At 43.2% G+C, this 12,028-nt stretch overlaps 1 protein-coding gene across 2 annotated transcripts in view; it reads right to left on the bottom strand.

The window, feature by feature from the left end:
* LOC148100731 (methyltransferase-like protein 27) overlaps positions 1-2,571 on the bottom strand; it is a 26,481-nt gene extending 23,910 nt beyond the window's left edge. Inside the window, exons 1-4 of one of the 2 annotated variants that reach the window (XM_087848557.1) lie at positions 2,501-2,568; positions 2,258-2,395; positions 821-885; positions 578-715 (exon numbers count right to left, since the gene is read on the bottom strand). In XM_087848557.1, the coding sequence (XP_087704683.1) occupies positions 578-694 (117 nt within the window). In that variant the 5' untranslated portion in view covers positions 695-715; positions 821-885; positions 2,258-2,395; positions 2,501-2,568. Of the gene's footprint in view, positions 1-577; positions 716-820; positions 886-2,257 lie in introns of both variants that reach the window. The other variant, XM_087848556.1, reaches the window with a different exon arrangement.
* Between the last annotated feature and the right edge of the window lie 9,457 nt (positions 2,572-12,028).

A 12,028-nucleotide genomic window follows, 5' to 3' on the forward strand; every position in this document is an offset into this window, starting at 1 on the left:
AGAAATAAGATGCGCTTACACTTTATTATTTCGTTCAGGAGTTTCTGCCTCATGAAACGACCCGACTGCATCTTTTTATATAAACTGGTATTTTTATAAATGAATCATTACACTGATTTGCTCCACAGCTGCGTCTCTTTGGTGAACTCTGGCAGCAGAGAACAGAGCGCACTGCGACCTAATCCGGGCTCGATAGATGACGATGCCAGCTCTGAGCGCTCATTTTGTATTTAAAACTTTCTTAGATTAAATAATCTGCTCTTTCAACTCGATGTCAAACGACTAAACTGTGAATATTTCATCTGGTTTATCGAAGAAAAAGAAGAGCAGCTCACTCCGTCAGCTCCACACCTGTGAGTTTAGGGTTAGCAGGAGAAAATCTCAGGTCCAATCTGAAAGTTTTCGGGGTTTTTTGTTTTTTTGCTTGAGGTCAGGGCGGAAACATTCTGATTATTTGAGAAGAAACGGTAAGAACTGGTCTTCACTGCCAGACTGAGTCCAAAGACCAGTTAAAGCGCGTTTGATATTTATTTATCGGTTCACAGAGTCAGCCCAGGAGGCCTTTCTTTCTCCTCACCTGTTCGTACGTCTCAGCCCAGCTGTTGTAAAAATCCGTAATCTGCTGCGAATCGAAGCCTTTGCGGGACTGAAACAAGAGCCTGATATCGTCCACAGTTCTTCTGGAGTCCGACATGATGAGGAGCTGAGCTCAGACCTGGAGAGAGTGCAGCAGACTCACTGACGCGTAGAGACCCTACGTGTCAGTGAAACTTATAGCAACTTATAGCAACAGCTGCTTATCATTACAGACCCGACTAACCTGACTGTGCGCGCCAGGCACTACAAGTATCTTTGACACAGACGGGCTACGTTGGTTGTAGCTGACTGCAGGAGAAAAATACATGTTTAAGATTGTTGAGAATAGATTCCTTAATGTACATCAACGTTAAAGAGAATATAGTTGTGATTGCTTGCAACATTATAATATTGTGGTAATGGGTGTAAGTATACAAAATAGAAAATAGGCCTTGGATGGGAACAAAGAACTGAGGTGCAGGGCAGAAGGATCAACCCCCACCCCCAGGGCATGAAACAAGAGTTACTGAGGGTGAGGGGCAGACAAAGGGCAAACGGACACTACCTTAAAAGGAGGTGGGGGTCAGGGTGTCAGCACCCTTGGCCACTGTACTAGTGTATTTCCATTGTGGGGGTGTTTACTGTAGGGGGTCGGAGACCAGAGGTTATAACTGTAACTGTTGTGTGGAGTTCTTTAGATCAGCCTTTAGCATAGGACTGCATAGGAATGCAGTGTAATGATCTCCAGATGTATCTGTAAGCTGCTCCAGTCGGTCAGAAAATCCCCCGCCGCCCTGCCCTCTCCTCTCTGCGCCCCAAGTAGCAGGCGTACCTCGCAAACGAAGGGCGCCCTTACTCCCAGCAAATGGGCGATAGAAAGCCGATCGGTGCCTGTGACATTCCCAATATGCGCTGGTTGACGTCGGGGCAGCATGAGTACGAGCATTTTATATTTTTTTTGCCGATACCCCACCACGATGCCGCCCCGGGCAGCCGCCCGTGTCGCCCGTATCTAAAACCGCTACTGAATGAAACTCTCCTCTGGATCGATCCTCCGTCGTCGGGGCTTTGTAACGCACCATGTCCCCTCTGATGTTTTCAGAGAGAAATAAGATGCGCTTACACTTTATTATTTAGTTCAGGAGTTTCTGCCTCATGAAACGACCCGACTGCATCTTTTTATATAAACTGGTATTTTTATAAATGAATCATTACGCTGATTTGCTCCACAGCTGTGTCTCTTTGGTGAACTCTGGCAGCAGAGAACAGAGCGCACTGCGACCTAATCCGGGCTCGATAGATGACGATGCCAGCTCTGAGCGCTCATTTTGTATTTAAAACTTTCTTAGATTAAATAATCTGCTCTTACAACTCGATGTCAAACGACTAAACTGTGAATATTTCATCTGGTTTATCGAAGAAAAAGAAGAGCAGCTCACTCCGTCAGCTCCACACCTGTGAGTTTAGGGTTAGCAGGAGAAAATCTCAGGTCCAATCTGAAAGTTTTCGGGTTTTTTTGTTTTTTTGCTTGAGGTCAGGGCGGAAACATTCTGATTATTTGAGAAGAAACGGTAAGAACTGGTCTTCACTGCCAGACTGAGTCCAAAGACCAGTTAAAGCGCGTTTGATATTTATTTATCGGTTCACAGAGTCAGCCCAGGAGGCCTTTCTTTCTCCTCACCTGTTCGTACGTCTCAGCCCAGCTGTTGTAAAAATCCGTAATCTGCTGCGAATCGAAGCCTTTGCGGGACTGAAACAAGAGCCTGATATCGTCCACAGTTCTTCTGGAGCCCGACATGATGAGGAGCTGAGCTCAGACCTGGAGAGAGTGCAGCAGACTCACTGACGCGTAGAGACCCTACGTGTCAGTGAAACTTATAGCAACTTATAGCAACAGCTGCTTATCATTACAGACCCGACTAACCTGACTGTGCGCGCCAGGCACTACAAGTATCTTCGACACAGACGGGCTACGTTGGTTGTAGCTGACTGCAGGAGAAAAATACATGTTTAAGATTGTTGAGAATAGATTCCTTAATGTACATCAACGTTAAAGAGAATATAGTTGTGATTCCTTGCAACATTATAATATTGTGGTAATGGGTGTAAGTATACAAAATAGAAAATAGGCCTTGGATGGGAACAAAGAACTGAGGTGCAGGGCAGAAGGAAAATCAACCCCCACCCCCAGGGCATGAAACAAGAGTTACTGAGGGTGAGGGGCAGACAAAGGGCAAATGGACACTACCTTAAAAGGAGGTGGGGGTCAGGGTGTCAGCGCCCTTGGCCACTGTACTAGTGTATTTCCATTGTGGGGGTGTTTACTGTAGGGGGTCGGAGACCAGAGGTTATAACTGTAACTGTTGTGTGGAGTTCTTTAGATCAGCCTTTAGCATAGGACTGCATAGGAATGCAGTGTAATGATCTCCAGATGTATCTGTAAGAATAATGGGTAATAAAAGGATTGTGTAAAACATGGAAACATCTCAGAGTGATCTCTACCAGGACCAAAAGAATCGCAGAGACCGGCGTTGTCTCAACAAAGATAAAGTATCACGACGGTTGATAGCTGTGGGGTTTTATTAATTACAGTGATCGATAAAACGAATGATTCTCCGAGTCTGAGGCTGCAGTCCAAGCTGTTTAAAGGGATGACATCACTCATAAAAACATAAAACCATTTATTTTCTGAACACATGCACATTCCAGGGTTTGGGCTGCTGTGACTGGATTGCTGAGTCTTTCTGCCTCTCATGGTGTCATGTAAAAAAGACCAAACATGGCAGCTCCTTTAAACTCGATCAGGATAAGAGTGAGCGGCTTCTAACAGATGAACAATGAGGTGACACAGATACTTTGTTACAGTTAAACACAATCAGATTTTCTCTGACCTGACTGATCCCTCTCTTCACATCTGTCACACATTCAGTCCCATAGCTGGATTTTTTGTTTTTATGGGCCGATCGATTTTTTTTATTATTATTATTATTGGAAGGGTATAAATAATGAAAGGTGTTGGATTGGCCAATTGGTCATGATCGACTCTGGGCTGGACCAATTACAGCCGAGGAGGTCGGATGCACCCTCCCCCTTGTTTAGCAATCTTATAGACCATCCATCGGCTCTTTGTTACTTCGGAAACATGGCTTAAACAATTTCCACGACATAATCCGATAACAACCGATCTCTTTACCCGTCGGCTTTCCGTGGCTGTCATGCAACAGGTGTTGTGCCAAAAAGTGATTTCCAATGTTTGCGTGTATTTTTTATGTGTAATATCTATGTTGGTAAATAGACTTCGGTGAACAGCGTTTACAAAGGGGCTATATATGGAATTAAAAAACTATCTGTTTCTTCAAGTATCTTTACAACTCTGTGTTATTGTACTTACATTATAACTAATCCGGTCCTTTATCCCCACTTTAAATATTTTTACAGAACTATTGTAATATTTGAGCCATTTCTGCTGTCCAACTACTTACGATAGACATTTTTAATGTTAATTAGACTTTTTTTTAACGGCATAAATAAAGGTTATATAAAAGTCACTGCCAAAGACTGATTGCGGCTTCTACCTTGTTACACTAATGTTGTTTGTAGCTCAGTATGACTTTATGTCATCTATGAGGGAAGCATTTGACATATGTTTCACATATTATAGCCCAACAAGTTACTTATAGCAATTTAAATACGAGCAATCAGTTTTTGGCAGACAATCAGTTTTTGGCACAACACCAGCTATTGCAGTTAATAATACAACAGTTTCTTGCCATTTTTTGTGTTTCTTTTGATCGCTGTGTAACTGAGTTCAATTGAAAGCCTGCATGCGCTAGTACCGCTTGCCACAAGTTCCCAGAATCCTTTGCGGTTTTACCCCTGAATGACGTCACATTTTTGGTGGGCAGGTCTCTAGTCAAAATGCCCGGGCCGATTTTTTGTCCCAGTCCAGCCCTGTTCAGTCCCCTACAGATGTGAGACTGTAACTTCTCATCCTGCTTGGTTTCATTGAAATTTATGAAATAGTTACGAGTTCTAACTCTTTTTAAAATGTTGAGACCGATGTTACAGACATGAATTTACTTTACTTACTTTAGTGAAGAGCAGTTTTACACAGCCTACTCGTACTTTGTTGAAGTATTTGTGCTACTTTTGACTTTTACTCTGCTAATTTGAATCCAAATGTTATACTTTGTCATTTAAAGCTTTATTTTATTCTTATTTTGCTGATCTTCAAGTCACAGCACATCACAATCACCTGCCAGTTTGTTACTCATGTATATAAGCTGTGACTCACACAATACAACAGACTCAAGGCAAGTTCAAACCCAGCAAAACAGTTTTTGTTGGCAGGTATTTCAGAAACTGTGGATCTGCTGTAATTCTCCCACAGTCAGACCTGTCAAAACGTGAAGGGAAGCCGGTATAGGAGAAATATGCTCTCTTTCTACTTACAACATGTGCTCAGCTCGGGGAACTAAAGCTGTCTGATAAGGTAAGAACAGACATGGTAATGCACATGTGTTTGACAGTTTATTTCCAGCAAAACGTTCAGAACATTTTCATGCTTTCGAGCAGGTGTGACATTGTACGAGTACAGTGTCCCGAATTCGACAAGTGGCACAAAAACAAACCAGTGGAGGCCCAGCAGAGTGCAATCAGATGAAGAGTTTATTAAGAACACACGTGTGGGAAGAAGTACACAGCACCACATCTGCAGACTTCTTCTGCCGTAAACACACAGAGAATAGTTTATATAACGTCAGCGTTAAACCCGTCACGCGTTCTAATAACATATTTTGTATTTCTAAGAACATCATTTGCATTTTGAACAGACAATGAGCAATTTTGAGAGCTAAGGTCAGACACAGAAGTTCCTTTTTCTAACATCTTTTCCCAAATATGGCGATGATTTCAGGCCCTGGAGGTGGACTCGTGCTCCTGTTGACCCATCTTCTGTCATCTGTTACTAAGCAAACTCAAATGCTACAGGTTACAACAAGAAGCTGAATACATTCAGGCCTCCACTCAAGCCTGTTTCTAGATTATATGAACTATATGTGTTTTGTAAGCGTGTTTGCAGTTTTAACCTTCTGTTGCTCTAAGTCACCTACAGTAGATTGCCTGGACATTCGCGCCAAACAAAGCTTGAGACCTTTAATGACTGAGCTTTAACTCTTTAATGAGCACAAAATGCCATGTGTATAAAATGGTCTTAGCTGTAGCTGTAATAGAAGGTTAATGTAAAGCCAGCAGGTTTTAATAAACATCTTAATGCAGGATCAATACTATAGATTATATCATTAATGATGCAGAATATATTGTAGCCATAAAATAATTACCTGTTCCTGTTGTGGAATTAAAGAAAGTTTAATCCACAGATCATGTAATGATAGTGAAGACAGCTAGAAGAACATCAGCCAATAGAAATTAGGAATCGTTTACACCGTGTCACAGTCTTCCTCCACAGAGTATCCAGGAGGCTCTGTTGGACCCACTCTGTGGAAAATCTTCCCATCAGGCTGCGTCTTTCACGTCAGCTTCACCTCCTCCGTGATGCCTTCCTCCCCCAGCTTCACCTTCAGCTGAAACACAGTTTTCATATATCAACAGAAGCTCCTTACTGACTGGTCGAGGTGAAAGAAGTTTGTATCGCTATAAAGTGCGACTGATTCACGATGACAGGTCTGGCTGCAGTTCTTTGATGTCCACCACATGCTCCTTCATAATTTACAAAAATAAAGTTAAAAAGTAAGATTTTGTTTATATAGCACCTCCCATGATAAATATCACAACCGGCAGCAATAAAGGCCCCAAAACAAAACCTGGCGGTACATCGCATGAAGGAGAAGGACCTGCACACAGAGCCAAACATCATTCAGGAGAGAAGCGCTCCAAAACAGACCCTGATCCACCCGACTGATATCTCAGCCTTTCAAGGATAACACGATGGTCAGCAGTATCAAATTCTAAAATGAGGGCAATATGAACCTGTGTGATGTTGAGATTGATCTGTAACTGCAAAGAAAAGAAGGGTCAAGGACTTTATCAGGGACCAGTGAAAATATTCATAGCGAGCACACGGAGAATAAATGGAAAAAACAATAAGTCTGTGAAGGTTCTCAGTCATCCAGGTCATCGTAGTCTAAGGAGCTTGCAAAGAAAAGCGTCTGGACTTCTTGAAGTTACTTGAAGGCGTTTCACCTTCATCCAAGAAGCTTCTTCAGTTCTAAGGTCAAATGGTGGAGAGTCCCAGATATAAACCTAGTGGGAGTTTCCGTCCACAGAGGGACAAAAGGACCCCCTGATGACCCTCTAATTGCCTGAGCCAAGGTGTGAAACTGGGTGTGGGTCCCAATCGGGGGGAAACTCCCACTAGGTTTATATCTGGGACTCTCCACCATTTGACCTTAGAACTGAAGAAGCTTCTCGGATGAGAGGTGAAACGTCTTCAAGTAACTTAAAGAAGTCCAGACGCTTTTCTTTGCAAGCTCCTTTGACTATATATGATGAAATGACCTGGATACAGTTAGAATCATTGCTGGAAGATGAACTGTCAAACATATGGTCCCAATCAGCCAGGGTTTCGGGTGAGTTCATTGTGAAACCTGGCCCCACCCTATCATGCGAAATAATACGTTTAGACTCAGAGATATCAAAACTACGGAAGCCCGTTTCCGCCACTACAAAAAAAAAGTATCAATAACTCGAAATTTCGAGTGATTAACTTTAAATTTTGACTTACTTCAAAACTTTGAGTTAAGAAATCGAAATTTCGAGTTAGTGCTGCCGATAAGTAATCTACGTGAATGATGTCATTTCCTTGTCAGCCAGAAGCTGAAGCCCTCAGCTGCAGCCAGTGCAATGCAAATATTGCTGATTATTTTCATCGTGGCTTCACAAGTGATGAAATCCCCGTGTTATTAGCTGAATCACATGGTGTTACTATCAGCAAACTCTCCAATGCGCTAATTTGTTGCGATCCAGTTTTGAGTGCGTAGATTACTGATTGGCAGCGCTAACTCAAAATTTTGAGAAAAGGAAGTCAAAATTTCAAGTTACTGTTCTCAAAAGTTCGAGTTATGGATTTTTTTTAGTGGCAGCTAAAAGAAAATTCCCTATTTCCAGGTCTCAGCAGCTTCTTATTGGCTGTATTGTGAGATACGTTTAGATTTACCCGGTAACTAAAGCAGGCAGCATGGTGGTGCAGCGCTTGCAGTTTCACTTCACAGCATAAGATCTTTGAATCCATGGACTGGTCTTCGTGTGCTCTCTGGAGCTCCATTCATTTGATGTTTTATTTTTTAATTGGATTCTGTAGCTGCAGGAATGCGACTTCCTGTAGCTGCATTTATTATTACAGTTATTATAACTGTGCGCTCACTGAGTCAGGGCATCGCGTGACCTCCGACCTGCTGCAGGATGGATTCTTGCACTGTCGGGTCGTTCAGGTCTGCAGATCCCGCCCTCAGCTGAACCTTCACGTTGTACTTCACGTTGTGCGTCACGTTGTGCGTCACGTTGTGCGTCACGTTGTGCGTCACGTTGTGCGTCACGTTGTGCGTCACGTTGTGCGTCACGTTCTTCTCTGCAGGCTTGACATCTGCAGTGAAATAAGAAGTCATCAGACCAGGAAGATCATACTCTGAGAAGCAGTGATGAAGGACCCACCTTGGTAACAGAGGAACTCATGTTTCTCGTTACAGCCTTTACTGAGCCAGAAAGCTGTTGACTTTTCCATTACGGCACAGTCCTTATCATCTTTAGGCTCCTCGGATTTCCAGTTTGTGTACGTGGCATCGCTTCCATCTGACCACTCCCACGATGTTTTGTACAAACCAATCCAAGCAGTTTGGGTGTTTATAGTGTTTGACAGCATCAGAAGAGCGATCTTGTTGTTGTCCTGCTCTGTGTTGATGCTTATCAGGTCTGTGTAGTTCTCCCTGCAGTAAGACTGAGCAGCAGACCAATTCATTGGTTTCTGAACCAGGATTTGATGATGTGTTGCACCTGAACAAGGAAAAAATAGACAGATTCACACCAGTGACTGTTTTTAGAGACAGTCCTGATGCTTATGTTCTTTTCTGTTTGCAGTACTGTCACTTGTTTGCAGCATCTTGCATGAGTATAGACTTTGTTTGACGCTGATGTTGGTGAATTTAAAAAAAACTCACCAGTGTAAGAGATGAAATGATTCTGAACTGTACAATCGCTGGTAGACCAGGTCCCAGACTGAGATATGATGACACACTGTCCCGTCCCTGGCTCTTTCGGGGCCCATTTCTGGAACCAGGATGACTGAACCAGGCCTGTTTGAGACCATTTCCACATGTTCCTGAGTCCGATCCAAATGTGTCCTCCTGATGCTGCCTGCTGGGCTTCCGAGTTATTGGCCGGTCCCTGGATGTTAACGAGGTCGGTGTACGTCTGTCTGCAGTATTGGACAGCTTCATCCCAGTTCATTGATTGACTGACGTAGTGGAGCTGCACAGGCTGAAGATCACAGACCACCACACAACCTGAGTGACGACACGGGAAACAGTCAAAAGATTCTCTGTAGATTAAAAAATCAAAAAGGTGCTCGAACCTTTTAAAATGTTGTTTGTTTGTTTGTCAGTATAAAGTCACATGAAATGCAAAGTTACAAACAGGACTCTCAGTCTCGACTTGACTGCTGTTGTGATTCGGTGCCTTCTACATGACATATCATCTGTGCATCATTTAATCATATGGACCACCTCGAGTACCTGTCAGCACGGTGATTGAGGCCTAATGATTTGAGGACAGAATCGCTGATTTGACATTGAACTTCTCCGTATAACAAAGTATTCTAGAGTGAAACTTGAGTCATGCAAGAGGACTATGGTCCCATCACAGCAGCATCTCTAACAGAGGGGCTGAAAAAGGAGAATCAGCGTGCTGTTCACTCTGAAACGCTGTGGTGGGAGCTTCAGAGAGCTCAGCGTGAACAAATGGCTTCAAGCCTCAATGATACAAAACTGATAGAAAAATGTTTGATCTAAAAAACAGTGATAATTATAACCTGATCCATTAATGTTTTTAATGTATTTATCATAATCATGTCTTGATGCTCAATCCAGGTTGGGAAATCCCAAAAAGTTGATTCTGTTCATCTGGATGTTTTCAGCGGGAGAAATGTTTCATCATCATCAGCTGACTGCAGGTCTCCAACCTTATAACCAGTACATTTACATAATGACTGAAACCAGCCGAGGGAACAATGGGCTGGGACGTCAGCTCCCTGATCATTAATATCCAAATAGTCATGACCATTTGTTATGACCCGGCTCGAAATGACCGTAACAAGAGTGGGGTGTCCCGTGACTTCCCACGCCCAAGCAGAGCCTTCAGTTTTCAGGCCCCTCTTCTGTGGAACCAGCTTCCAGTTTGGATTCGGGAGACAGACACTATCTCTACTTTCAAGATTAGGCTTAAAACTTTCCTTTTTGCTAAAGCATATAGTTAGGGCTGGACCAGGTGACCCTGAATCCTCCCTTAGTTATGCTGCAATAGATGTAGGCTGCCGGGGGATTCCCATGATGCATTGAGTTTTTCCTTTCCAGTCACCTTTCTCGCTCACTATGTGTTAACAGACCTCTCTGCATTGAATCATATCTGTTATTAACCTCTGTCTCTCTTCCACAGCATGTCTTTATCCTGTCTTCCTTCTCTCACACCAACCGGTCGCAGCAGATGGCCCCGCCCCTCCCTGAGCCTGGTTCTGCTGGAGGTTTCTTCCTGTTAAAAGGGAGTTTTTCCTTCCCACTGTCGCCAAAGTGCTTGCTCATAGGGGGTCATATGATTGTTGGGTTTTTCTCTGTATCTATGAAGCGCCTTGAGGCGACTTTTGTTGTGATTTGGCGCTATATAAATAAAATTGAATTGAATTGAATTGATACAGCCACAGCATCGGACTTTTAACAATGGTTTATTCACAACAATGGCACTCGAGGTAGTGGGAGTGTATAATTTCGGGGTGAGCTAAGACCAACACAACAAACAAAACTCAACCTAGGCTTCGGTTCCCCTCTGACCTGTTCAAGTAAAAGAAAAGAAAGAAATAACACAGTCTGACCTCCCTGGTCTAAAAACACAGGAGAAAAGAAGGCTTCCCAAAATAATCGGCAGCTCACCCCTACTTGCTCCACACTTCACACACATGCCCGACCTTTTAAATAAATAGCTATTGCTACGGCGCCGTCTGGACCTGAGGCAAGTGCACGGGAAGTCTGCCACACACCCCTGCACCGCAGCTCTTCGGTTGCCCTTTTATAGTTCACGTCCACAGCAGGAACCAGTTACATCAGGCTGTTCCTTAGGTCCACCAATCACAGCCGAGCCCCTGCACAGGTGAATTTGCATACACACATTAAGAAACAGATAACCCACCAACACACGCACGTAACACCATTGATCAATGATTAATTCTTTGATCAATAACCACGAGTACCATTCACAGAGAGTTGGAGAATGGCTGCAATCACAGCATGACAGATGTACCCTTAGGCCCCCTCCTCGACTCAGAGATGGTTTTTACATAAATGGCCTCCTTGACTGAAGAAGTCAGTTGGATGAGTGACGAAACGTTTTTCCCACTGAAGACGCGTCAAGATGAATTTCATATAATTATGTTCCTGTGAATTTGAACTAGGCAGAACAAGCTATGGGTTTGGTCCACTTTATTTATTATCACGTCCTAGCAGCGTGTGCTTTTAAAGCCTTTGAAAGAGCAGTTTGCAGCTTTACTTTGTAAACAGGAGGCAGATTCGACAGTCATGGTACAATATCGTGTCTTCAACAGTTCTTTGATGGAAATATTTCACAGACCTGAGAGCAGCAGGAGGATCACTCCATGTCCGATCATGACTGAGAGCTGAAAGACCGTGAAGATGTCGTCATTAATATCATTTGCAGCAGATCACAAAAGCAGCAGCATCAGAGCAGACTGCAAAATATAATTACACAGAGCTTTACTTAAAATATATTACTTTTTATTACAATGTTTACTTAGCCCATTTAGAAGGTACATTTTTAGACAAGTTACTACAGTCAGCGCAGTCAGCAGCCTCACCTGAGATGCAAAGTAATGTAACTGCAGGTTCAGAGTAAACTGCACAGACGTCAGTATCACAAAAAGAAGGATGGACACAAAAATCTTTCTTTTCATCATTAGCACAAAGTTTTCAAAAGTCCACAGAGCTCAGAGAGGAACAGAAACGTGATGTAAGTGGGCAATATTCTTATCAGGGACATGTTGTCAAGGTCTGCACCAGGCACGTGCAGAGGGGGGGGCTAGAGGGGCTTGAGCACCCGCCCCTTTCCTGATGGGTGCCCAAAGTGCCCTTTTGTTGAGGCAACTTTTTTATTTTTTTTAATGTGTGTGTGCGTGCGGAGTCCTGTCTGTGCCCCTCAACAATAATATTTAACTATTAAT

Source organism: Neolamprologus brichardi, chromosome 11 (assembly GCF_056152115.1).
Source record: "Neolamprologus brichardi isolate AB-2024 chromosome 11, ASM5615211v1, whole genome shotgun sequence".
In the NCBI taxonomy this organism is placed as follows: domain Eukaryota; kingdom Metazoa; phylum Chordata; class Actinopteri; order Cichliformes; family Cichlidae; genus Neolamprologus; species Neolamprologus brichardi.